General features: G+C 45.3%; 2 protein-coding genes across 3 annotated transcripts in view; both read right to left on the reverse strand.

Annotated features, from left to right (window-relative positions):
- The window catches only part of LOC117047863 (complement factor H-related protein 4-like), a 37637-nt gene extending 12833 nt beyond the window's left edge, over positions 1–24804 (reverse strand). Inside the window, 8 exon segments of the mRNA XM_033151090.1 lie at positions 358–460; positions 16800–17006; positions 19881–20140; positions 21500–21700; positions 22709–22817; positions 22819–22940; positions 23329–23424; positions 24630–24804. Coding sequence (XP_033006981.1) covers positions 358–460; positions 16800–17006; positions 19881–20140; positions 21500–21700; positions 22709–22817; positions 22819–22940; positions 23329–23424; positions 24630–24741 — 1210 coding nt within the window. The 5' untranslated portion in view covers positions 24742–24804.
- On the reverse strand, positions 6890–14417 carry LOC117048061 (coagulation factor XIII B chain-like). Of its 2 annotated transcripts, none has more exons than XM_033151405.1 (5): positions 14304–14417; positions 12851–13027; positions 11669–11857; positions 9990–10166; positions 6890–7645 (listed from the first exon to the last, which is right to left on the reverse strand). In XM_033151405.1, the coding sequence occupies exons 1-5, from the start codon at positions 14362–14364 to the stop codon at positions 7452–7454; spliced, it is 798 nt and encodes a 265-aa protein (XP_033007296.1). In that variant the 5' UTR covers positions 14365–14417; the 3' UTR covers positions 6890–7451. The 2 variants fall into 2 exon arrangements, with proteins under 2 accessions (XP_033007296.1, XP_033007297.1); XM_033151406.1 differs by having other exon boundaries at positions 12851–13053; positions 14304–14369.
- Positions 24805–26675: the final 1871 nt, after the last annotated feature.

The following is a 26675-nucleotide window of genomic DNA, read 5'->3' on the forward strand; positions in this document are numbered from 1 at the left end:
TTGGTAATCTTCAAGTATAAGCATTTATAAGGCTGAAATGCTCTGCCATTTACAATAGAATAATAATAATAATAATAATATATAATAATAATAATAATAATTTATTTGTACCCCCCCATCTGGATGGGATTCCCCAGCCACTCTGGGCGGCTTCCAACAAAGATTAAAATTACATTAAAATGTCACACATTAAAAACCTCCCTAAACAGGGCTGCCTTCGGATGTCTTCTAAATGTCAGGTAGTTGTTTATCTCTTTGACATCTGATGGGAAGGCGTTTACAAGTTGCTATATTAATAAAATCATTGCTGCTGAGTATACTGCTGAGCTTTTCATACATTAAAAAGTGTGGACTCACCATTTTGGGAAGTACAGCATTTCCACAGAAGAAATGGAAGAAGAGAAACCAGCCAGCTTTTCATAGTGCTGCTTGTTGCTCCGGGCCACAGAATACGCACTTTCTGCAACTAATTTTTCTAATGGCTGTGCTTGCAAAAAATATCACTGGTGGTTCATGGCTGTGTGCCATGGGAGGAGGAAGGATTACTGGAATGGGGAACATGAACCTTTCAACCAACAAGGAGTGTTTGCGAAAGATATGCATTGGCACAGCACTTGGGTGTAGTGATGGCAGCTAGGCAGAACAACAACAAACCTTTCCTACCAAGTTGCAAACTTCTGAGAAGTCCCTTTTAGCTGTCCTCTAACAGCAATGTGCACTACTAGGCAGGGCCAGCTCAGCCCCACCAGTGACAGAGAAGCAGCACCAGCGAAGAAGGAGAAGGAGAAGGAGAAGGAGAAGGAGAAGGAGAAGGAGAAGGAGAAGGAGAAGGAGAAGGAGGAGTTTGGATTTGATATCCCGCTTTATCACTACCCGAAGGAGTCTCAAAGCGGCTAACATTCTCCTTTCCTTCCTCCCCCACAACAACACTCTGTGAGGTGAGTGAGGCTGAGAGACTTCAAAGAAGTGTGACTAGCCCAAGGTCAATCAGCAGCTGCATGTGGAGGAGCGGAGACGCGAACCCGATTCACCAGAGTATGAGTCTACCGCTCTTAACCACAACACCACGCTGGCTCTGAAGCCAATTTTGGGTGAGATTTCATCCATTTCAGATGAGACCTCGCCTGAAATCAGCACGCTTTCACTTGAAATTTGCACCAATGGAGGCACCACTTCTCTTCCAGTGCCAGATGTTGCAGGGAACACAGTGGGGGCGGTGGTGGCAGCAGGTCGTTCTAAAGGAATTATAATATAGATAATTAAAGGTTGTGTTGAGCTTTATTCCATGAAAGAAGAGAGGGTTAATCTATCCCACTCATTTGAGTGGACTCAAAGCACAGAGTCCAAATAGTCACGTAGAAAAAACAAGTTCCTGCCAAGTAAATTCCCAGTAACAATGCGGATGTAATAACTTGCCAACTATTTGCTTTAAAAAAACACTGGTTGTGAAATATTAAGAAATGCCACATTCTGAATGCTTATCAAAATAGGAAATATTACATTGTTTCAAGATCCCAGTTTCATGGGTTTTGCATGGTTCCTTTAGCTCAGGGGTCAGCGAACTTTTTCAGCAGGGGGCCGTTCTCAGTTTATTGTGTGTTATGTACTGAGTTGAATAGGATCCAAACTGCAGCAGGCTGATTGGTCCTAGAACAATAGGATTGAGATTGCAGCAGTCTGACTGGTCCCAGAACAATAGGATTGAGATTGCAGCAGTCTGACTGGTCCCAGAACAATAGGATTGAGATTGCAGCAGTCTGACTGGTCCCAGAACAATAGGATTGAGATTGCAGCTGTCTGATTGGTCTGCAGGAGCCACCCAATCCAGCTCCAGGTGGAAGTGAATCCGCATTCCGATTGGCATACAGGAGTATCCCGGAATTAGCCAATCACGTGGGGCCCATTGTATAAATAGTGTATATAAAGCAAACATTTTGGGGGAACTGCATTCCTCACTACTATGAGCTGAATAAAGAGCATGAAAATCACACTGGACTCCGAGCATCTTTCACTGGCGACGAGGATGGGATCCCGCTGAGCTGATTGCCACACACAGCACCGCAGCAACGCCACCTGCCGCACAGCTGCCTCGCACCGTGTATCCAGGCTTCAGCTCCGGGTCCCAAGGAACTCAAGATGGCAACGGACAGCAGCTTCTCGCCGTTCAACCCAGCATCAGGAGACTGGGAAGGATACGCCACCCGTTTCACCTTTCTTCTAGAAGCTAAAGGGGTCACCAACGATGCCAAGAAGAGGGCGATATTCTTCAGCGTCTGTGGAGAGGAGACATTCGAAATCGCCCGGGCTCTCCTTGCGCCTGATGATGTCGCTACTGTTCCTTACAAAACAGTAATGGAACGGCTGAAGGGGCACTTCTCGCCACAGCCCTCGGTGGTGGCTCGTCGAAATGCCTTCTATGCAAAGCGGCAAGCCCCTGGGGAAACCATGAACGGGGTTGTGACCTCCCTCCGCAAGCCGCTCGGTTCTGCAACTTCTCAGAGTTGGAGAACATGCTGCGTGAACCGCCTTGTCGGTGGCCTGAGGGACGAGAAGCTGCAACGACGCCTCTATGCCAAGAAGGACCTAACGTTCCAGGTCGCTCTGGAGGAGGCCCTGGCAACAGAAGCCGCCGAGAGGTCGATGCAAGAGGCACGGCCGAGTGTGCCGTCCCAACCAAGGGTCCACCACGAGGACCTCATCGACGATTCAGGATCAGACAGGGAGGAGGTGCACAGAGTACAGCAGCGCACTCAAGCCGTGCACACACCACAGCTGCCTCGACCAGAAGGAGGGAACTGCGCAAGCTGCGGGGAGAATCACGAGAGGAGGACCTGCCGTTTCCGCAATGCCGAGTGCAGGCAGTGCAGAAAATCAGGCCACATCGCCCGGGTGTGTCGGGCTCGGCCCATCCGACGCCAGGCATCAGATGACCGCCCCAAGAGCCCCAGGTCCCGGGGCCCAACGCACCAAGGCAACTCGACGGAGACCACGGACTACCAGGTATACCAGTTGCCCCACCCCAACATAGAGAAAATTTATGTAGAGGTACAGATAGAGGGGGCCCCGTGCCGCATGGAGCTGGACACAGGTTCAACCCTATCCATAATCTCGGCACGGACTTTAAGGAAACTGTGCCCTAGTGGGGGTCCCAAACTCAGGCCAGCCCCATTCACCCTCCGGGACTTCCAGAAACGTAAGGTCCCCACAATGGGGTGGGGACCTTCAGGGTGCATATCGAGGGCGGACGCGGCAACTGGACTTGCTCGGGTCAAGGGCTCCTACGTTAGCTTACTGGGATTGGCATGGTTTGGACCACTGGGGCTAGCCGTCACCGGGGTGAACCGCACTAGCTTACAAGTGGATGTGGACGCCATATGCAAGGAGTTTCCGGCGGTTTTCGATGGGAAATTGGGACAGTATACGGGCCCCCCTATTGCCCTACAGCTGGACCCCGCAGTACGACCTATCAGGCTCAAGGCCCGCCGGGTCCCGTTCGCCCTGAAACCCCGTATAGACAAGGAATTGGACCGGCTCGTGGAGCAAGGAGTGCTGGAGCCTGTGCCTAATGCCACCTGGGAAACCCCGATCGTCACACCCGTCAAGCCTAATGGTTCGGTCTGCATCTGCGCAGACTACAAATGTACCATAAACAAGGCCCTCATGGCCCACGCATACCCAGTGCCAGTGGTCAGCCATGTCCTCGCCACCCTGGCTGGGTCAAAAAATTTTGGCAAGCTGGACTTGGCCCAAGCCTATCAACAGCTGCCAGTAGATGAAGCCACAGCAGAGGCACAGACAATTGTGACGCACAGGGGAGCGTTCAAGGTAAAGCGGCTGCAATTCGGTGTCAGCGTGGCACCAGGCATATTCCAGAATCTAATGGACTCGCTGCTTAAAGGGATTCCTGGCGTCACCCCCTTCTTCGATGTGTTGATTGCCGGGCCCACAGCAGAGGAGTTTGAGGACCGCCTTCGCACCGTTCTGCACCGTTTCCAGACGGCGGGTCTCAAGGTGAAGCGGGAAAAGTGTCTACTAGGAGTGCCTCAGGTGGACTTTCTGGGATTTATGGTGGATGCAGAAGGGGTCCACCCGACTGGGGACAAGGTACGGGCCATTTGTGATGCCCCAGCGCCCAAGGGCAAGACTGAACTTCAGGCCTTCTTGGGGCTATTGAACTTTTACCATGCCTTCCTTCCCCATAAGGCAGCAGTAGCAGAGCCCCTACACAGACTCCTGGACAAGCGGGCCCCTTGGGTGTGGGGCCAGCGCCAGGAGGCCGCATTCCAGGCAGGCAAGGACTTGCTCGTCTCAAACTCTGTCTTGGCACACTTCGATGAGAGGCTGCCAGTGGTGCTAGCATGCGATTGCCTCACCCTATGGCATCGGCGCTGTCCTTGGACACCAACTCCCAGATGGAAGAGAGGTGCCAGTGGCATACTTTTCCCAGACACTCACCGCTAGCCGAGCGGAATACTCGCAAATCGACAAGGAAGGTCTGGCAATCGTGAAGGGAGTAAAAAATTCCATGATTTCTTGTACGGCGGCCCTTTACCGTGGTGACTGATCACAAGCCGTTGCTTGGTTTGTTTGCCCCCGAAAAGCATGACCCCCCAAGTGCTGTCTCCTCGCGTTCTCAGGTTGGTCAATTTTCCTTGCCGGCTACCAGTATGCACTGATTCACCGCCCTGGGAAGGCGATGGGCCACGCAGACGCCCTCAGCAGGCTACCACTACCAGAAACAGGCCCCGACCCAGCACCCGCACAAGAGGTTATGAGCCTGGAGCTGCTTCCCGACCGCCCTATTCAGGCACAAGAAGTTGCACACCATTCCAAAGAAAGATAGGGTCATCTCCCGGGTCCTGGACTGGTGTGGAGGGGATGGGCCCAGCAGCAGCCCGGGCCAGAATTTGCTGGCTACAGAACCCGTAACATGAACTGTCGGCCCACAAGGGGTGCCTGTTATGGGGAAGCAGGGTTGTCGTTCCTGAGCCCCTTCGCAAAAGGGGTCCTATAGCCCTACACGAGACACACCCAGGGGTAGTGAGAATGAAGGCCCTCGCCAGGGAGTTATGTATGGTGGCCAGGAATTGACGGAGAGATAGAGACCTGGGTCAAACACTGCCAGGCCTGCCAAGAATCCCGCCCAGATCCCCCAAGGGCCCCAGTCCAGTCATGGGAGTCCGCCCGAGCACCATGGTCACGCCTGCACATGGACTTCGCGGGCCCCTTCCAGGGGAAAACATTCTTCATAGTGGTGGACTCCTACACCAAATGGCTGGAAGTCGCACTGGTTACCATCCACTTCTACATCTGCAGCCATCCGGGTACTACGCAGGCTGTTTGCAACCCATGGACTCCCTGACACTCTCGTCTCAGGACAATGGAACCGCATTTACGTCAGAAGAATTCCAGACCTTCACAGCGCAGAATGCCATCCGCCACATCCGCTCAGCACCATTCCACCCTGCCACCAATGGCCAAGCAGAGCGCATGGTGCGGACCACCAAGGACACCCTACGCCGCATGACGCAAGGGGACTGGGAGTACCGCCTTGCCACATTCCTTCTAGCACAGCACAGCACCCCTAGCTCAACGACTGGCCGGAGCCCCGCGGAACTACTAATGGGCCGGCGCCTCGCAATCAGACTGGACCGCCTCCACCCCGACAGAGCTCAGGATGAGGTAGTGGTGGGTGAAGGCAGGAACCCCCCGGACCTTTGTGGCCCAGGATCCAGTGTATGCAAAGAATTTTGGGGCAGGGCCCGGCATGGGTACCCGCCACAGTCACCAGGGTGACTGGCCCCGTGTCCATACGAGGTGCTAACAGAGGGGGGGCAATGCTGGCGCCGCACTGCGACCAGCTACGGCGACGATTCCCAGGAGAAAACCAGGAGGAGGACAGGTCAGAGGAGTCCCAAGGGAACAGTGGGGCATTGAGACCCGTAGAGCAGGAGGGGCTGGCAGGGGAGGCAGAATCAGTAAATACTGAGAGGACCCGCGAGGCCGAAAGGGCACCGGAACCAGAGCCACGACAGAGCGAGCTGGTTGCGCCAGACCAAACAGCCCCATCACAACCAGCAGCCTCGGAACACGAGCCAGAACCAGAACCCCTGACCAGGGAACAGCCAGGCCGCAACGCACACGTAGGCGACCAGCGTACCTTGAGGACTATGGATGCAACCTCCCAGGCACTACTGGAACTTAGAGGGGAGGGGTGTTATGTACTGAGTTGAATAGGATCCAAACTGCAGCAGGCTGATTGGTCCTAGAACAATAGGATTGAGATTGCAGCAGTCTGACTGGTCCCAGAACAATAGGATTGAGATTGCAGCAGTCTGACTGGTCCCAGAACAATAGGATTGAGATTGCAGCAGTCTGACTGGTCCCAGAACAATAGGATTGAGATTGCAGCTGTCTGATTGGTCTGCAGGAGCCACCCAATCCAGCTCCAGGTGGAAGTGAATCCGCATTCCGATTGGCATACAGGAGTATCCCGGAATTAGCCAATCACGTGGGGCCCATTGTATAAATAGTGTATATAAAGCAAACATTTTGGGGGAACTGCATTCCTCACTACTATGAGCTGAATAAAGAGCATGAAAATCACACTGGACTCCGAGTATCTTTCATTGTGTAAAGGGGCTTTGTGGTGTCACGTGTTTACTTGCTTGACAGTTAATACTTATGCAGTTTCCAACAAAGTGCAAAGCTTCCCACTCCCAGCTGAGGATCAAATGCTTCCTTCCAAGCAGAACTGGATGACTTCTCTTTTTCTCTTTCCATGGTTCATTTTACATATCATAAATCCCTGCATATTTTACAAAAAAAAACCCTATACCATTCAGTATTCCTTCACCAGAACTATTTACACTGTTGAATTTATATTCAATAAACATTTTCCAATCTTCTCTAAACGTATGTACTTCTTGTTCTCTTATTCTGTATGTTAAGCCTGAAAGCTGCACACATTCTGTCAACTCAACTTGCCCTCCTTCTTTGGGTGCGACCACGCTCGTTTTCCATTTTTGGGCTAACAAAACACGGGCCACAGTAGTGGCATACATAAATGACCTGTTCTGACACCTAGGAATTTCAGTCTGAATTATCCCCAACGAAAAGAAGCAGTTTCTGACGTGAAGCGCCAATTCAGTGGGACTGATCCAGCTCCCATGGGGAGTAGAGCAGTTAACCTGGAAGGAACACCATGCATTGCACAGGCAGGAGGTAACATCAGTCTAACTCTGGCACCTTTGAAGTCATGTGCCCTTGGCCAGTGCTCCCACCTGGCTATCTGAGCTAGTCTGTGAATCAGGGAATCACTTTTAAGAAGGGTAGAGCCTTGATGAGGATTTGGAAGAAGTCGTCTTCATACATCAGAGTGAGACAGCAAGCAAACCCCTAAAGTATTTTAGATAATTCAGGAGAGATCGTCGAGAGTCAAGAGCTCATCATTATCCTGAGATACATGATGGAAGATCCATGTGCCCATCGAGACACTTCCTGACTGAAGGAGCTGAGAGGATATACCCTTTCCTGCACAGAAATTCCAGTGTACGATTGTGTTGAACCAGATGTGAATGTCTCCCACCTCCGGACAGAAGCAGTTGTTTGGAATCCAGCTGTTTTTTTGTGATCCTGCAGGGTGCTGCAAGGGGTAAAAAAAAAAAAGCAGTTAGTCTTCCTGGTAGACCAAAATTTCAATAAAGAGTGGGGGGAATTTACAATGTATCTTAAAAAACACTGTAAGCAGCTGAAAATATTAGCAGGATTGCAATAACACTTGTAATGTAGCAAGAACTGTGGATACAATGGAGTTATAATATTTTTTGTTTGTTTTAAAAAAATATGCAGTAGGAATGTTTAATAATAGAACTCATCGAGGGGAAGGTCAGAAGTCCAGAGATTCGGGAGAATCTTGTAATTTTGGGTGTGTGCTGGTATGATTGTAAACTTAAATATGTAAAACCAAAGAAAAATTATCTGTTAGTTTTATTTCATTAGCAGAGCCTCATAGTAGTTTGTTTAGTGAGAGTTGTAAGTACTACACTGGTCCAAATGCAAGACCCCACTGATAGCATGCACCTGTTAAATCACAGCTTCAGGTCAGGTTTAGAGAGTGGGGAGTGTGGCCTCTATTCAGACCAGTATGGTAGCATCTGTGATTCCTCCTTCATTTATTTACTCCCCTTCACAAGAAGGATGGCCAGAGAAAAAACAGGCTGCAATTTACCTAGACAAAGTTGACTGCATACTTTTCAGCTGTTGCCATAGATGTTGAGAAGGGATGCGGGTGGCACTGTGGGTTAAACCACGGAGCCTAGGGCTTGTCGAACAGAAGGTCGGCGGTTCAAATACCCACAACGGGGTGAGCTCCCGTTGCTCGGTCCCTGCTCCTGCCAACCTAGCAGTTCGAAAGCACGTCAAAGTGCAAGTAGATAAATAAGTACCGTTCCGGCGGGAAGGTAAACGGCATTTCCATGTGCTGCTCTGGTTCTCCAGAAGTGGCTTAGTCATGCTGGCCAAATGACCCAGAAGCTGTACGCCGGCTCCCTCGGCCAAAAAAGTGAGATGAGCGCCACAATCCCAGAGTCGTCCATGACTGGACCTAATGGTCAAGGGTCCCTTTATAGATGTTGATCCCCTTCATGGATCACTGCCTTGTCGTGGCGAAGGGGCTTGAATAACTCCAAGAAGCTATGAGCTATGCCGTGCAGGGCCACCCAAGACAAGACAGGTCATAGCCAAGAGTTTAGACTAAATGTGATCCACTTGGAGAAGGAACTGGCAAACCACTCCAGTATTTTGCCAAGAAAACTCCATGGACATAAAAAAGGAGAAGCTTTGAGAAAGCGAGAGTTTCCAAGGCATGCTCTGGTTCATGGGGTCACGGAGGGTCGAACACAACTAAGACGACTAAACAACAATAGATGTTGATAGTATTTGGAGTAATGACACAACTTATTCTGAATCCTTGGTTAGAGCAGAGAAAATCCATATGCTCCTTAACTATCTCATGTGCTCTTCCACTAACCGGGAATCCCCCTCTCTTTATGTATTTAGTTATGGTATTTAGTAATTTTTTTAAAACTGCCCACTTAGCAATGTTCTCTGGGTGGTTAAATATGAAAGATTACAAAAATAAAAATGAACAAACATCCTTAAAAAATCAATACAGAATAAAGCTAAAGTGCAAAACTAAATAAATACATAAAATATATTTCTATATCAGAGTGTCCAAAGTCTTATCTCTCACAAAAATAGATTTTATTCTCTTCCTCCTGTTGGAATTCTAAGTAATTCTGTGCAGTGTCTCTGGGTTGCATAGCCAAACCTGCATGTCTCTCTCATTGCACATTGCACACTATACAGAGGTATGATATCTTAAGATATTTTATCCACCATCATGTCCCTGTACTCTTAATTATTTGGGGGAGGTTAGCAAGAACCAGTGAGTATCAGTTTGGGATCAAAAGAAATGTTCTCCTTTTTTTACAGGACAAAAATGGCTTTGCAGCTTGAATTGTAAAAATAAAATTTTGATAAAGTGTTTGCACAGAGCCTTGTAGCGACCTATCCAAGGCAAAGTCCCTTGAGAAGAAGAGGAGGAGGAGGAGGAGGAGGAGGAGGAGGAGGAGGAGGAGGAGGAGTTTGGATTTGATATCCCGCTTTATCACTACCCAAAGGAGTCTCAAAGCAGCTAACATTCTCCTTTCCCTTCCTCCCCCACAACAAACACTCTGTGAGGTGAGTGGGGCTGAGAGACTTCAAAGAAGTGTGACTAGCCCAAGGTCACCCAGCAGCTGCATGTGGAGGAGCGGAGACGCGAACCCGGTTCCCCAGATTACGAGTCTACCGCTCTTAACGACTACACCACACTGGGTGAGGATTGCACTGTGAGGTTTCCTGCTCGTAGTCTCCTCAGATTTGTGAAACAGCCCTCAGAATTTATCCTAGATTTCATTCTTTCTGACCTGAAGCATGCCCCTTACCCAGACACTTCGGTGGTTCTGTCCAGTTTTGTCCATTGCATATCATCCATCCAGATCCTTCCATCACATGACCGGGGTTGCACTTGTAAAGTGCCCTTACGCTCTCGAATTCCTGAAACTGGGTTCTCACACTTATTACAGTCTCTGCGAAGTCCACTTCAGGTGGTTCTCCACAAACTGGAATGATATTTAGTGCCAAGATTCCATTATTATTATTATTATTATTATTATTATTATTATTATTATTATTATTACTATTTACCAATTTCATTTCATTTACAGGATTCCGTCTTTATTACAATTCAATAAGCATGACAGCTTATGGTTTTGTTTTTTTACAGAGGCCTCATCAATAGGTTTTGTGCACATTCCTGGTTACTTTGTTTTGCTCCCCTTGTGTATTGCTATTATTTACGCGCCCATTACCCATCCCACAGCAGAAGACCTTGCAGGCGTACGAGGTATACTGTGGGCTCGGGAACCACTTTTAAGAAAGGACAGAAAATTGAAAGAGCTGTGGGGAAAGGAGACAACAGAGCAGGTAGATAGTCACAGCTGGGGGAAATTATGGGAGAAACGTACGTTGAAAATGCTGTCTATAAGCATTGTTTATAGTACTAGTATGATATTGTTGTTGTAGAAATATGGAATTAAATAGCTTGGTACAAATTATATATGTGGGATAAAAAAGAAATGTTGTTGAGTGAATGATGGAAAAAAAGAAGACTCAAAACTATGTATTTGAATTCTTTATTAGCAACTGGAAACAGAACATATGATATGGAAAATAGGTAAAATATGTAAATTTTTGTAAAAGCTTCTGTAATGATGGAATTTTTTTAATGATCTTTATGTTTTGCTCTTGTTATGTTGTTATGTTGAAAAATCCAATAAAATTTAATTAATTCAAAAAAAAAGAATAAAAGAAAATTATTATAAATTATTTTGGAGATGATATTTAACACCAGTCAGATTAAATCAAATAAACAAGGAATATTCGGTGTTATGTTTCGGGATGCCAGGAAACAGGGAATTATGTCCACATGTGGTGGTGGGGGGTGTAAATATGTACAATTTTTTGGCAAAGGTGTTTAAGGAGATAACAGAAATCACTGGGTTAAAGCTGACCGAAAGTCTAGACGTAGCATTACTATCGATTTACGATGGGGTGGAAGGTTCACAGGCTATGATGGACTTGCTCACAAATTCATTGACAGCTGCACAATTATTATAGCTAGAATGTGGAAGGGGCAAGCAGAATATAAAATGGAAGAATTGTATAAAGAGGTATGGGATATAGCAATTAACGATAAATTAACATGTGTCATTAAGGTAAGATGGGGAATATGCAGGAGAAATGATTTGGGGAGATATGGAGGGTGTTTGTAGAATTTGTACTGTTAAAACAAAAAGGGGTCAAACCACCACAAGAGGTGTTGAAATTCTGGGAGGTTGGATAGTTACAATGGAATAGTCTCAGTGATGGGGTGCACATGTTTATTTGAAGAAGAAGAAGAAGAAGAAGAAGAAGAAGAAGAAGAAGAAGAAGAAGAAGAAGAAGAAGAAGAAGGGACAGAATCTGTAGGAGCAATTGGACAAACTGGCTTTCAAATGTAAAAGATAACTTTGAGTATTTCAATAATCCAAGAGGAATTATCAAAAGTTGAAAGCTCATTAACCTGAGATGCATGATGGGAGATCCATGTGTCCATCGTTACACTTCATGACTGAAGGAGGCTGGAGGATATATCGTTCCCTGCACAGGAATTCCAATGTCCCATTGTGTTGAATCACATGGGAACGCCTTCGGCCACCAAACAGAAGCAGGTGTTTGGCATCCAGCTGCTCTTTTGTGATACTACAGGGTGCTAAAAGAAGAAGAAAAAAGGGCAGGTGTTTTAACTGTACTTAGGGTAGCCTAAACTCAACCTAGGAATTTACGGATTTATGGATTTCATCATGTCAATGGGAGAAAACAAATAGGACATTAAAGGCTTCATTCTTCATATCCAAATTCACTTAATTTACCAGTACTTAGCTACAGGTTATTACAATAATCCTGCCAGTGTTTTTATCTGTTTACAATTTATCTGTAAATATTCAGTTAACCATTTCCATTCTTTTATGAAATGTTTGTTATCTTGATTTCTTATTCTTCCGGTAAGTTTCGCCATTTCTGCATATTCCATAAGTTTTTTTATCCATTCTTCCTTTGCTGGGACTTCTTCTTCTTTCCATTTTTGGGCAAGTAACATTCCTGCCGCTGTAGTAGCATACATGAATAAATTTCTATGCAATTTAGGTAGTTCTATCCCTATAATTCCCAGAATTCTTTTTTTTTGGGGGGGGGAGCCAATTCTATTACTCTGTCATATGGAACTTTCTCCCAGCTGACATCAGCCATGTCCCTTCGCTGTTGTACCTGCTGTCACATAGCAAAGTCCTTTTAATTTCAGCAAGCATTTTAGTTAAGTTTTTAAATTTTATTTTATGGTTCATTTTGACTGCTTTTCTCCCCCTTTCATAGGAGCCAACTCCGAGGGGTCAAAATCCTTTTGCCCCCACAATAAAATATTTAGCCCCTCTCCCCCCACAAAGTTGATGGGCATTGCCATTCAAATAGGGGGTGCTGTGTATTGTGATTGATTATGCGGGGCAGGGCTTACCTACCCCCCCCCCCCCAATTTTTTTATTCAAGTTGGCACCCTGCTCCTTTTTATCCTTTTTCAAATCTTCCTCTACACCAAAATGCCAGATGAACAGTCGGCAACTCTCGCTCATTACGCATCACCCTCAGACTTGTGTGAATCAGCCCTTAGAATTTATCCTAATAAATAAGCTAACAGAATATGATCTCTTACCCAAACATTTTGGTGGTGCTGTCCACCTTTGTCCATCGCATGTTGTCCACTCGGGCCCTTCCAAAACATATCCCGGGCTACACATGTACTGTACTCTTGCCTTCTCAAGTTCCCGAAAGATAGTTCTCTCACCTCTTACCGTCTCCCCAAAGTCAACTTCAGGTGGTTTTTCACACACTGGAATGATATTTAGCATTAACAATCTGAAGAAGAGATTTGACAATAAATTATATATCATATTTAATTCCATTTCCCGGATTATTGCCATTTGATAAGCATGGCAGTTTTTACAGAGGTTTCGTCAACGGATTTTGTTGCCATTCCTGGTTATCTGGTCTCCTTTGTATTGCTCTCCTTGTAAAGCGGTTCTGTTCCTTGCCAGTTGTGTAAAAGAGGCTGTGAATCTCCTTCACTGGAATAATAATAATAATAATAATAATAATAATAATAATAATAATAATAATGTATTTATATCCCACTCATCTGGCTGGGTTTCCCTAGTCACTCTGGGTGGCTTCCAACAAAATATTAAAAATACAATAAAATACCAAACATTAAAAACTTCCCTAAACAGGGCTGCCTTCAGATGTCTTCTAAAGGTCGGACAGTTGTTTAAATAAATGTAGGAGGGCATGATGCTCTGGTGTCTTCTTGTCTCAGCCCTAAGCTACTACTTCTTGAGCAACATAGCATATAAGGTTGAAGATGGATGTTATGGGGTTTTTTGAGGATGATGTTCCTATGCTGACACCACCATTTAATTCAGGTCAATACGAAGGGGAAATCCATATTTATCATGGCCATATTTATCATCCATATTTAGTCGTGGCCAGCATGACTAAACAGCTTCTGGCACAAGGGAACACTGTGACGGAAACCAAAACACATGGAAACGCCATTTACCTTCCCGCCGCAGTGGTACCTATTTATCTACGTGCACTGGTGTGCTTTCGAACTGCTAGGTTGGCAGAAGCTGGGACAGAGCAACAGAAGCTCACCCCATCACTGGGATTTGAACCGCTGACCTTCTGATCGGCAAGCCCAAGAGGCTCAGTAGCTTAGACCATAGCGCCACCTGCTCCCCTTTGTATTTACCACTCTTGGTCAGCTCTACCGTTAGGCATTAAGACAACTGTCTCATGCAGCAGGTGTTAGGGGTGGCGGCAGCCCCTGCTTGTTCCTCCATCCCCCATTCCCCTCCAGTGACAACATGGCCTTGCTTGGGCACCCTCCCTCTATCTGATCAGGTGACCAGTCAGCTTTTGTACATGGAATGGAAAGGGAGCACCACACTGCCCATTGCTTCAGGCAACAAAATGTCTTGGACCAGCCCTGATTATCACCAGCCCACCCCCTTGCATTCTTCACCAGTTAATCCTTTTGATACCAAGCAGAATGGCCACCTCCTTCCCCCCCCCCTGGCTAAAATTGCCTTTTTATCTGAACAACTTACCATTTTGGGAAGCACAGCCTGCCCACAGAAGCAACGGAACTATGCACCTCAGCCGGTTCATCTCAGGATGTCAGGCAATTTTCATTTGATCTGCCGCATGTGGTCTAGCTCCGAAATGCTAAACAAGAGTTCAAGGCCTGAGATCAACTCCCCCTGTTGTAGTTAATAGTTTGCAGCAACACTGAGATATGCCTTCTTTGGTTATTGGGGGAAATAATGGGAGGTGGAGGAAATCGTTAAAATAAGCATTTGCTGTTGAAAGGCTCTGTAGGTTTCGTGTTGCAACCTGGGCAGCAAAAGGAGCAAAGCAAAACCAGGAACACCAGAAGCTGTGCCAGATCAGACTTTTTGCTCATCTGGCTCAGTATTGTCTGACTGGCTGCAGCTCTCAGGCAGGGAGATCATCCGTTACCTGATCAGTTTAATTGAAACTGCCAGGGGTTGAACTTGGGGCCTTCAAGGGGGAAGAGCATGAGCTACAGTCCCTCCTTCAATCTAAAGGTACACACACACACAAACACACACACAACTTTCCCCTCTGGCAAGGAAAAATCCGATCCATGGATTGGGATGGACTTTCCTTAGCTGCTTGCTGCTTGCGGGGGTGTCTTATTTTGAGATGAGCTGGTGTCAAAATGCTCGCCTTCACCTCAACTATTGAACATTCATTTATTTACTATTCTATTTAGATCATACTTTCCCACCAATGTGCACAAGGTGGTCTACACGATTCTCACCACCAGCATCCAGTGGTAAAAGAGAGAGGATGCAGTAGCATGACATGTAAATAATAGGACCTTCTCCAACTTCATTGTTTTGAGCCAAATGATCTTAGATTGCTGGATAAAAAACTTCCTTTAGCAACTGTGTGGAATGGTAATGTTGTGTGGATGCCTGATTATCATCTTCCAAAGCAGCTACTCTATTCTGAACTTAAAAATGGAAAGCGTAATGCTGGTGGTCAGCAAAAGAGGTTCAAAGACTCTCTCAAGGCAATTCTAAAAAAAATGTAGCATAAACACCAACAACTGGGAAACACTGGCCTACAAGCGCTCCAGTTGGAGAACAGCCTTTAACAAAGGTGTCATGGGCTTTGAAGATGCTCGAACTCAGGACAAAAGGGAGAAACATGCTAAGAGGAAGGCACATTTGGCAAACCCTCACTGTGATCCACTCCCGCCCAGAAACGTATGTCCCCACTGTGGAAGGACATGTAGATTCAGAATTGGCTTCCACAGCCACTTACGGACTCACTGTTAAAACCGTGTTCGTGGAAGACAATCTTACTCAGGTACGAGTGATTGCCAAAGATGAGGAAGCAGCAACAGCAAAGGTGTTTATAGCTGCCAACTGGAAGTCTACCAAGCAACGTTCTCAATATCAGTGGGTTGACAAAACTGGGAGACTGTGACCTTCAACAAGTTTACTCATCAAATGTAGCAAGCTAGGCATCCTCTTATATATGGAGAGGGAGGGAGAGATACACTTTTGAAATTTGCCTCCTCTTATGTCATCTCATACATCTGACAAGAATTCCTATGCCTCCCTTTCTAATTTGAAGATAACACTATTTCCCCCATAAATACCACATGATTAACTCCGGTAAATGCTTATGCTCACCTTCGCCAAGGGAGTTGCCAGGTAGGAGAGTTAAATAAAGACACAACCAAGGAGTATTCAAAGTAAGGCAGCCCAGAATTTGGCACCCTTTACCTCTAAATTAAGACCCAAAGGTACTTCCATGAACAAGGAGGCCTTCAAGGCTTTTATATATTTCAATATTCTTCACCGGCAGAGGTGGTATGTCCAGTGGCATAGTGTGAGGGCAGGGGGTTGTGGTCCCAGGCACAAAATTCTGAGGGGGCACAACCAAGCACCTCCACCCAGATGCCGGCTTCCGAGGGGAACCCAGTCCTGCCCTAGTCAAGGCAGCAGAGCACCCCGTTGAGGGGTTTCATCTGTCAACCCATCCCCTACTCCCCATCCTTCCCTGCCTGCTGTCGGTGGTCTCTGGGCCCCGGAGGCCAGCCTGGGCTTGGCACTGTGTCCCTGGCAGAGGCTGGCAACCATGGAGGCTCAGTGCAGGCTAGGCGAAGGGCTCTGTCCACCTTCCAGTGTGGTGTAGTGGTTAAGAGAGGTAGACTCGTAATCTGGTGAACCGACTTCACGTCTCCACTCCTCCACATGCAGCTGCTGGGTGACCTTGGGCTAGTCACACTTCTCTGAAGTCTCTCAGCCCCACTCACCTCACAGAGTGTTTGTTGTGGGGGAGGAAGGGAAAGGAGAATGTTAGCCGCTTTGAGACTCCTTTGGGTAGTGATAAAGCGGGATATCAAATCCAAACTCCTCCTCTTCTTCTTCTTCTTCTTCTTCTTCTTCTTCTTCTTCTTCCTTGAGCTCTGCCGCATTCCTGAGGCCAAGTTGCCCTTCAGTCTCCAGGCTGTGGCAAGTCGCCCTTCAGTCCCCTCACTAGATGGCCACCTGGCCAGTGCTCACTTGCTCCTCACTCAGCCAACGGTGAGCGGGTGCAGACAAAGGGAGGCGGGCAAGTGGCGACCTGGCCAGGTGCTCCTCTCCACAGGCGTTGGGGGATTTGTCTTCCAAGGGCCATGGCAGGCCACCAGGATTGCCATCTGCATGGCCCCGCTTGGCTCTTGAGGGGGTTGTGGCTATGCTGCTGGGTATGCCTCTGAATACCAGGTCCTGGAAATCCCAAGTGGGGAGAATGCTGTTGCACTCGGGCCCTGCTTGCAGGATCCCCAGGGTTGCCAAGTCATAGCTGCTAAGCAAAGTTTTACTTCCTGAGCAGCTTCTTCTACACGCTGTATGGAATAGCACATGATTCTGACCTTTGGTGGGTTTGTAAGTAAACAATTTTTTAACTTACTAAACCTGTGGTCTTTTTCTATGCAAGGGGAAGAGAGAAACTTTGAAAGGAACTTAGAAGGGCGTGTTTTAAAGGTCTAACAGCCCACGTTTCCACACTTTGCTCTGCTGCATGTTTTGTGATTTTAAATCTCTGCTGGGGTTCTCTCACCAAAGAGACTTGGATCTTGGCATCCATACTTATTTCCGCCGCCCCCCCCCTTTGAAACAATACTGCCTTCATCTAGGCTGGCTTTTCAGGTGTCAAGCACCTCCCCCTAGTCCCCAGTGTACAAACAAGATACTACATAGGATGCCCTTTAACTGGCTGTGGTAGAACTCTTATTTTGTTCCTCATGGGGAAACCTGGTTTGAGCCTTTTTCTGCTTTTAGAGCTTAAGTCTGCAATCCATACCTATATTCCTATTACTTTTCATTATTTCTGTTAGAACTTGCTGTAAAATTTGGACTTCAATTCATTTCAACTTTACCAGTTTATGCCTTTATTACCTTGGCCTTTACAAATAAAAAATACAACCACCTAGTTAAGCACCACAAATTTCTTCCAGTGCTCTATTTAAATTTTCTGTGAATACTCAAGCCTTTTCTTGGTTTGCCTAACTTTATGTAAAATTAGTTGTGAGCCAATACCCCATGACCCCACAGTTCCCTAAGGGGTGAATAACCAGACATGACACAGCATCTGGTTTTATGGATTCAAATAGGCCACAACTTTATTGGTTACAGATGTGAATCACTTGGCATAGGCATTGGGTGAAGCCAAATTATATCTCTCCAGCCCATCTGCTGGGAGTCCATCTCAGGGTATATCACCACATAGAGGGCCCTTTGACCTACATCAAATAGAGGTAGCCCCCCGGGGGTCCCTGTTGGAGGAGTGCTATAGCCCTGTTGTTGTTGTTGTTCAGTTGTGTCCGACTCTTCATGACCCCATGGACCAGAGCACTCCAGGCACCCCTATCCTCCACTGCCTCCCGCAGTTTGGCCAAACTCATGCCAGTCGCTATAGCCCTAGCCCCTGTTAAATAAATGCTTCAGTTCACAACATTGTGGCATATGTATAATAAAGGGTGGAGTTATTACAGATACAAAGTCTTGCTATTTTTTATATTAAAAAATAATTTATTTGTACTGTGGCTTTCTACACAAGGCAGCTAACAGCATGAATACAAACAAACAAACACCCATAACGATAAAAATTTAAGAAAGAATTCAAATCATATAAAAATAAATAGCATATATACATTAATCTCCAGGCGCTGGTGAGGTTGACCTACTGAAGTCTTCTCTCAAATCTGGATGCAGCTGTAATGTTGTGGAGTGGGGGGGGGCGGGTTGAGGAAATACAACATATGTTAGATTCTTTATACTAGCATGCAGCACTAAAAAGTGTTGCGAAATGAGGCTTGCTGATGGGAACGAATTGAGAACATTCACTGTACAGTTAGCAGAGCACAGGAGCCAACTCCTAGGGGCCGAGGTCCCTTTGCGCCCCCCCCCATAAAATGTTTGAGGGGGCTGCCTCCCAAAAGTTGATAGGCATTGCTATTCAAATATTGTGGGGGCAGAACTTTCCTCCCCCTGACCCATATTTTATACAAATTGGCACCCTTTCAGCATAGCACGGATAGCTAAAATGATGCCCTTCAAGTGTTCCTGGAGCTCCTCCCAATATCCCTGAGCTGCTCGGGGCTCATGAGAAATGGAATCCAACATCAGCAGGGCATCACGTTCAGTATTTCTGCGTCTTGGTTTTGATTGCTCATTATGTCTTATGGGAGCGAGTCAACCCAAAGCCATTAGCCTAGTGTCCAAGCTGTGAATATCCCTCCTCTCCCCTCGCTTGAGTTTCAGAAAGGCAGCTGGTTTAGCAAGCTATAATATTTCTACCAATGGGAGCACAGCAGTAGCAGCCACCCGTTGCTATTTAACTGTTATTGGAATTTTAATCCTTTTTAAGGCAATAAATTAACCACTCCCCAGATGGGGGAGAGAGAAGAAACAAATCCATTGCCTATACCGGTTGGAGGTCGCAAATGATTAGCCACTGTTGTGGGCCAGAATCCTGCCAAATTGCAAATAGTGTTTCCGAAGTTCCTCTCTTGCTGAATGATACTTGCTCATATCCAGCCAAGTCAGTGGCAACCATCTTGCCTGGACCACAGGACTGAGCCTCTGGTCTCATAAATCTGAACTGAACCCTGTTCGCTTAGCAGATTGCTATGGAACCATTTATGAAACCTAATCTAATTTCCTGTTTGGGCTGCAGTGCAAATACAGAAATGTGCCACTGTAAATAAAGGATTTATAGGATCACACTGGAAGCTAAGGACTCACCCACATATCTGTTTGTCTCATGATTTCTAGGTCCAATAGGTGTTGTTTTTTTCCATCCCACCGCTTTGCCCAGAAAGACCTGCTGTTTACTGCCGAATCGGAACAAACATCCATTGAGTTTTCTGCAGATCAGTGTTTGTCCGATTCAGCAGTAAACAGTGGGTTTTCCCAGGGAAAGCAGTGGGACAAGAGAAAATCGTCTCCAACCCCTGCTTAGAAATCACGGGACAAACAGGAGCGTGGGTGGGCCTTAGGTCAGCCCAGAGGCATGCAGTTCTATTCCATGTCCCCCAAAAACCTTATTAAAGGAATTTGTTGGTACAGAACTATAATGGCAGTAAGGGTATAGAGTTAATGTGGCTTGTTTGAGGCAGAATCAGATAGGCTGTATCCATAATCCGAGATGTATTGGTCAGTTATCAAGTAAAGCTTACACATGGAGGAACAACTTGGAGTAGGCGACCAGTCATTTTTTGTACACGTGGCCGTTGCTTGATTTTCAGGTTGGTATCCTGCATCACAACGCAACGAAATGTTATCACCCTCGATGAAGTTATTCCTAGAGTCGTAAATTACTTCGCCATGTGGCAAGTGTTTGGGAGGGGTGCATACTCCTAAAGGCAAAACAAATACATGTGCATGAGTGGAAAGAGAGGAAATGTGTACAAAACCTTTATTAAAGAACAGTACGCAAAATACATTTGGACATCCTGGTCCAGAGAGCAGCTATGGAACAGGGCCCTGTATGAAATCATGGAAATCCACTGCCAAATATTGAATGGCACCACATTGTGCAATACTGACCAAGAGTCTAGAATGGGGAAAATTTAAATTGTATTTAAAAAAGTATTGTAATATTTAAAATTTTTGTTTCTAGTAGAAGGATAGGCTGTCATATGTATAATCTGAAGTAAATAATGAGAATTTTAGGAGATTATAGATTATAGAAATAGATTTGGAAATTGTCTTAGATATAAATGGTTTTAGAATTAAAATGTTTTAATTTTAAGATTGAATGGTATTTATAAAACATGTGATAAGGGTTAAATTCGGAAGTTACGTGAAATATTCTTAAGGGAAGTAAATAAGGGGAAACAGGAGAAAGTCCGTAAAAGATGATAAGAAAATGGAGTTTTTTAGCATGATGATGTATTTTTTGTTGTTATCTTTGGATGTTTTTCTTTTTATTGTTTTGTATTTTTGTTTTTTGTCTTTTCTGTTAAGTTTGTTGTTGTTTTTGGAAAACATAATAAATATTATTTGAAAAAAAGAGACTTGCTTAGTATAAGGCAGCTTTCCTAGTATAAGTTCCTAAGAAACTTGCTTTTTTAAAATATTAAAAGAATCAAAATTCTCCGAATGCTACATTCTGCTACACCCAATATGATATTCAACGCTTTTTATGCATGCCTGCAGAATCATGGCACTCACACACAGGGATTGTCATAAAGCAGGTTTGGAATGAATGTTTGCAAATTCTAGCCCTATTCAGGCATTCAAAATCCTCCATAAGATAAGAAGTGGGTGGGAGTGGGGACTTGCATGCACATCCCAAACCTCCCTCATTGCACAAGGGATTTGAAATGCCAAGAAAGGGCTCATATTTACAAGCGAGTTTGAAATGTCAGGTGGGGAAACATAGAAGGTGCCAGCACCAGGGAGCTATGGCAGCCTTCAGTTGCATCCAGCTTCTGGGTTCCGGCAATATCTCACCAATCTCACCAATCTCTCATAAGATCTTGCCGCATCCTGGAAGCTACAGCCATGCAACCCCACTAAGTGAGGCTTTGATGGAGTAACAGCAGAGCGGGAGTGGAACCTTTCTGTTTTGACTCAGGTGACGAAATAGAACGGGTCAGCCCTGCTTTGGACTTACATGCTACTTCCATCTTAGGTAGACTAACTCTTTGAAAGAAGCTTAATGTTGCTGGTGCCGTCTTGGCTCAAGGAGAATAAGGGAAACATATACTTACTGAAGCATTTCGGTTCTGGATCCCAGCCCAAATTGGTGCATCTAATTCTATACCAGTGCTTTTTATTTTCTGGCAGAAAGCCGGGCTTGCATCTGAAGCTAATTGTCTGTCCCTCCTTTTTTGGAAAATAGACATCACTGTAGTATGTGTTGGACCAAGATAGTGCTCCATTCTCTATATGGGGATAACCACAGTGCTTTGCTTTGAAAGAGATAAAACAGAAACTGTTAAAACAGAAAAACACCTTCAGTTATTTTGCTTGACGGTACTCGATTCTGTTTTGTTTATGCAGGTTTTTCCAATGTTAGCCTAATAGCCCCATCGATTCGCCAGTCCTAAACACTGTGAATTGTTAATATTTCCTATTACAGTGGTACCCTGTGTTATGTATGTGATCTGTTCCAGGTCGCGCCATGTAACCCGGGCGTACATAACGCGAACGACCAAAATAAAGAGAAAAAAACCCAAAAGTTCACGAGTTTTTGCACTTCTGCACATGCGTGAAGTGCGCAGAACGCTTCTGCACACCCGTGTGCACCCGCACGTCACGCGCACTCCATGGAGGACTTCCGGGTCGCGGAGGTCTGTAACTCAAACATACACAACACAGAGTGTACGCAACATGAGGTATGACTGTATGATTGTATGGAACCTGTAATGTGGCTCTGATATTGGTCCCTGTAATGTGGCACTGAAATTGGAAATGGTTTTCTACAAGGATCAACATAATTGTGTGGAGATAACATTGTACCTTGGTTTTTGGATGTCTCCATTGCTGAACATTTGGGTTTTTGAACTCTGAAAACCCAGAAGCAAATGCTTCCATTTTCAAATGTGCCTCAGAAATCGAATGGCTTCCACTGCGTGTATCCACAGTTTGTTGGATTGGGAATGTAAGGCCTTGAGCCAGGCCAATACCATTGCTCTCTCTTCATGGTTCTTTATTTGAACAATTCAGTGTAGACAACTTGTTTAGTGTGCTAGTGGATTTAAGAACCAGGGGTGGGGTTTCAGATTCAGAGAAGAGCTGGTACTTGAAAACGTACAAGCAGCAAATTCAGAATACTGGCCCTAGCATATGATATAAACACACCTTGGGGGAAAGTAGAAACCATCAAAAATACAAAACAGATTCCATTATCAGTCATTTAGAATAACACTGCATGCGGGGGGGGGGGGGGATACTACAACAACATGAAAATTACTTACGTACACACTTTGGAGATGGTAACCAGACATACTTTGTACATTTAAAAGAGCTCTCATGGCTTTCCAGCTGATATCCCCGATTACATTTAGCAGAGATCACACACCCCAAATTTGTACTGACTCTTTACAGGAAAGAAGCTGCCGCCACCTATTTCTGGGGCAGTGCACATCACTTGTGATGAAACAGAAAAAGGAATTTTAGGGAGTGCGGTTAATGTCTTCCTCAATACCGCTCAACAGTTGTGGCATATAACCACCACCACATGGCTTTTAAAATTAAATGATCATTCTAGAATGCAAACTAGCCACCCCAGCAATCAACAGTGGCTGCCATCCTGCAAGCACTTGGCCTCAGCTCAAAACACATTGCAATGGAGATCAATGATATGATCTTCCAGAGTTTTAATGAAATGCAATTGCACGAGAAGGGGACTGCAAATTTGACTGGAGCAGTGGCAATATGGGAGGGTTATTTAATCCCTTCTTCCCTGCTTTAGGACACCCCTCTCAGATGAGTTTCGCCCCATGAATTTAAGACTGAGAAAAATGAGAGACTGGCAGATCTGTCCATCCCTATTCCAGCCTAATGGGTAACACTGGGCATTGCATCATTCTGGTACCTGGTGTGGTGAGATCTGATGCTAGCAGCGGCAGATTCTTGGAAGTGGTGGCACCGGCAGGGATGTCACCAGTGACTGAAGTTTCTTGGTCAGACACTGGAATGATCCAATGGAATAACATACATTATAACGGTAGAATAGATGCCGTAAGTTATCTTATGAATGCCCTTTCTAGCATCTAACATCTCTGTGTGATGCTGGAGGCATGTGCCACATCTCTGTTGCCCATAAATCTCTAACACTTGTGGTCTCTGATCTGAAGGCATATATGATCGTTGTCAAAAATCAGAATTACAGCAATAGCAACACATTGATGTATAGCCAATACAACACCGATAAAAGTTAATGTTTACTAAAGGAGCGCCTCCACCCCCATCGTTCAGCCCAGACACTGAGGTCCAGCTCCGAGGACCTTCTGGCGGTTCCCTCACTGCTAGAACTGAAGTTACAGGGAACCAGGCAGAGAGCCTTCTCGGTAGTAGCACCCACTCTGTGGAACGCCCTCCCATCAGATGTCGAGAAAATAAACAACTATCTGACTTTTAGAAGACATCTGAAGGCAACCCTGCATCGGGAAGTTTTTAATGTTTGATATTTTATTGTGTTTTTAAAATTTTGTCGGCAGCTGCCCATAGTGGCTGGGGCAACCCAGTCAGGTGGGCGGCATATAAATAATAAAATTATTAATAATAATAATAATAATATTAATATCAGTGGTGGCATACAAAATGCCCTATATATCAAAGCATTTTGATAATATAAACATAAGATTTCACAAATAAGAGCAGAATCATTCAATAATAATAATAATCACCATCATCATCTGTTCAATAAATGTAATATAATCAATACACCTAAATGTCTAATCCAGGGCAATCATAATCATAATTATATTTCTTACCTGCCTTTTTGACCAGATCCCAGGACAGATTGCAGCAATTTAAAATACGTTAAAATCCATTTTTTAAAAAAATTAAAGACTAGGATGGATGCCCTCCAGATGTTGCTGGAATCCTGTGATTTCTGTATGGTTGGGGTTGATAGGTGTGGGAGTCCCACAACATAGGAAGGGCCACACATTGGATACCCTGTCCTTGACTATCAATTGGCCCTACAAACACAAATTCATGCAAAGCAGCTGAGCACCGACCCACAATCGTATTATTCTTGGAACTATTAATGGAATTATTCGCAGAATGCCACAGCTTTAACGGACAAAAACGCAGACCTGAATTTAGTTCCTAGCCTTAGTTCTAGAGGTCTTCTGAAATAAATAATTTCTTTTTAAAAAGAGAGTGTGCCTGCTCTTTCACTGCATGAAATGTTTGTCTTTGAACTTAATATCTTACCATGTTGGAATGTGCAGCATGTCCATCGAAGAAATGAAATAATACAGAACAGCCGGTTCTTCATTATGCTTCAGCAGAATAGAGGATTCCTCTTCTGTGACTACATTTTGCAAGGGCTGACATTGTGAATATATGTCTTCTCCTTTTCTTGCACCATTTCAGTTCTTTATTCAACCCTATGCCTAGGTTTCTTTTTTTTACTGTGTCTTTTGAAGTACCCTTGTTTAGCATAGCATCGCGGGAAAGAAAGCATGATCAGCATTGGGCACTGAAATGGTTTGTAAACCCGCAGAGATGTTTTGTACTGCCATCCTGGTGTAGAACTAAGGTTCCCTAGCACTGTGGGTTGAGCGCTACACTAGTATTAAGGACTAAAACAAAGTCCAGCCTTCAAATAGAACCTCTATGGCCCTGTTCACATATCGTACATCACAGCAAAGCAAACGGGGTCTCTACTGTCTGAGATAAGAGAATTGGTGCAGGATGAGCAGATCAGTTCTTAATACAACATTACATAAACTACGGGTTGGAAGAGACAAGGTTGCCCTGTCAGCATCAGTAAATTGTTTTCAACACCAGGGTAACGCTTGTGCTCAGGTGCGCGATCTCCTTATTTCCTCCACAGTAAAAGCAGCTCCTCTGGAAAAAGCATATGAAATAAGAAAGCAAAGTAATGCTGACTTCAGAACCAGAGTAACTCAAAACCAACCCACCAATGAAGAATTTCCCTGATGCCCAAATGTGAATGAGGTTGAAACCTTCAGCGAAATGTGTAAGAAAGTGGTGGCAAAGAGTAATGGGATTCTGAAAGAAGGCCAAGCACTCTCTGGTCACCTCATTATGATGTCAGGAGGTCAGAACATTTGGATGACATACACACTGTCCTATCCTCTGGGCCCTTTGTGTCATCACAGAGAATTGCTTGGAGCACTTACTGACTGGATAAGCCATTTTTCTGACTCTATTTTCAGACTTTTTAAATCATCGTACACTGGTAGTGACGAGGCATCTTGCAGTTACCAGTGTAACTTAAATATGAGATCTCTTAAAATATGGGATCTGATATATTCTGTCTTCTTCTTTTTACTCGAACGCCTAATTTTGCTCTTTTCTAAGGAAAACAAAACTAAGATGCAACAACAACAATAATAAAGATTTTGTTCCTTTAAAGAAGCAGGCAGTGAAGCAGGCTGCTCCTCACTCTCTTCTGAAGAATCTGTCCTCCCTTCTATCCCGTTGCTAAGCAACCATTTCAGGGACTAACTGTCAATGGATGGACCCTGATGGAGATTCTGAACGAGGACATTTCACTGGGTAGCAGAGTGAGATGGAGATGAAAACCAGGATTTCCAGATGAAAAGGGTTAGATGAAGTCGACAAAACAGCCCTTGACTGTGCCAAGAGAGCCTTAGGCTGTCAATGGAACTTTTGTGCTCAATGTCCCTTCCAATTGCCAAGGCTATAATAAAAACTAGGTTGTGGGATTTTGAACGCCAGGAATTAACAGCAGCAGCAGAGAAAACATGTCCCCCTCTTTACTTTCACCTCTTTTGGGCACATGAAATTAACCACAATTATCTTGAATTTTTGCTTAACCTTAACCCTTCTTCACCGGGGGCGTGAAGAAGCCTCACCGCTACCGCTCTGGGACTGTCGCCCTGCGGGAAGAAGAAGAAGAAGAAGAGTTTGGACTTGATATCCCGCTTTATCACTACCCGAAGGAGTCTCAAAGCGGCTAACATTCTCCTTTCCCTTCCTCTCCCACAACAAACACTCTGTGAGGTGAGTGGGGCTGAGAGACTTCAGAGAAGTGTGACTAGCCCAAGGTCACCCAGCAGCTACATATGGAGGAGCGGAGACACGAACCCGGTTCCCCAGATTACGAGTCTACCACTCTTAAACACTACACCACACTGGGAGATCTCTCGCTACCAGAAGTCCACCGTTTAGCTGCTGATTCGCAAGCTGCCCTTCCAGCGGGAGATCACACAGGATTTC

This window comes from Lacerta agilis, chromosome 6, assembly GCF_009819535.1.
Source record: "Lacerta agilis isolate rLacAgi1 chromosome 6, rLacAgi1.pri, whole genome shotgun sequence".
In the NCBI taxonomy this organism is placed as follows: Eukaryota; Metazoa; Chordata; class Lepidosauria; order Squamata; family Lacertidae; genus Lacerta; species Lacerta agilis.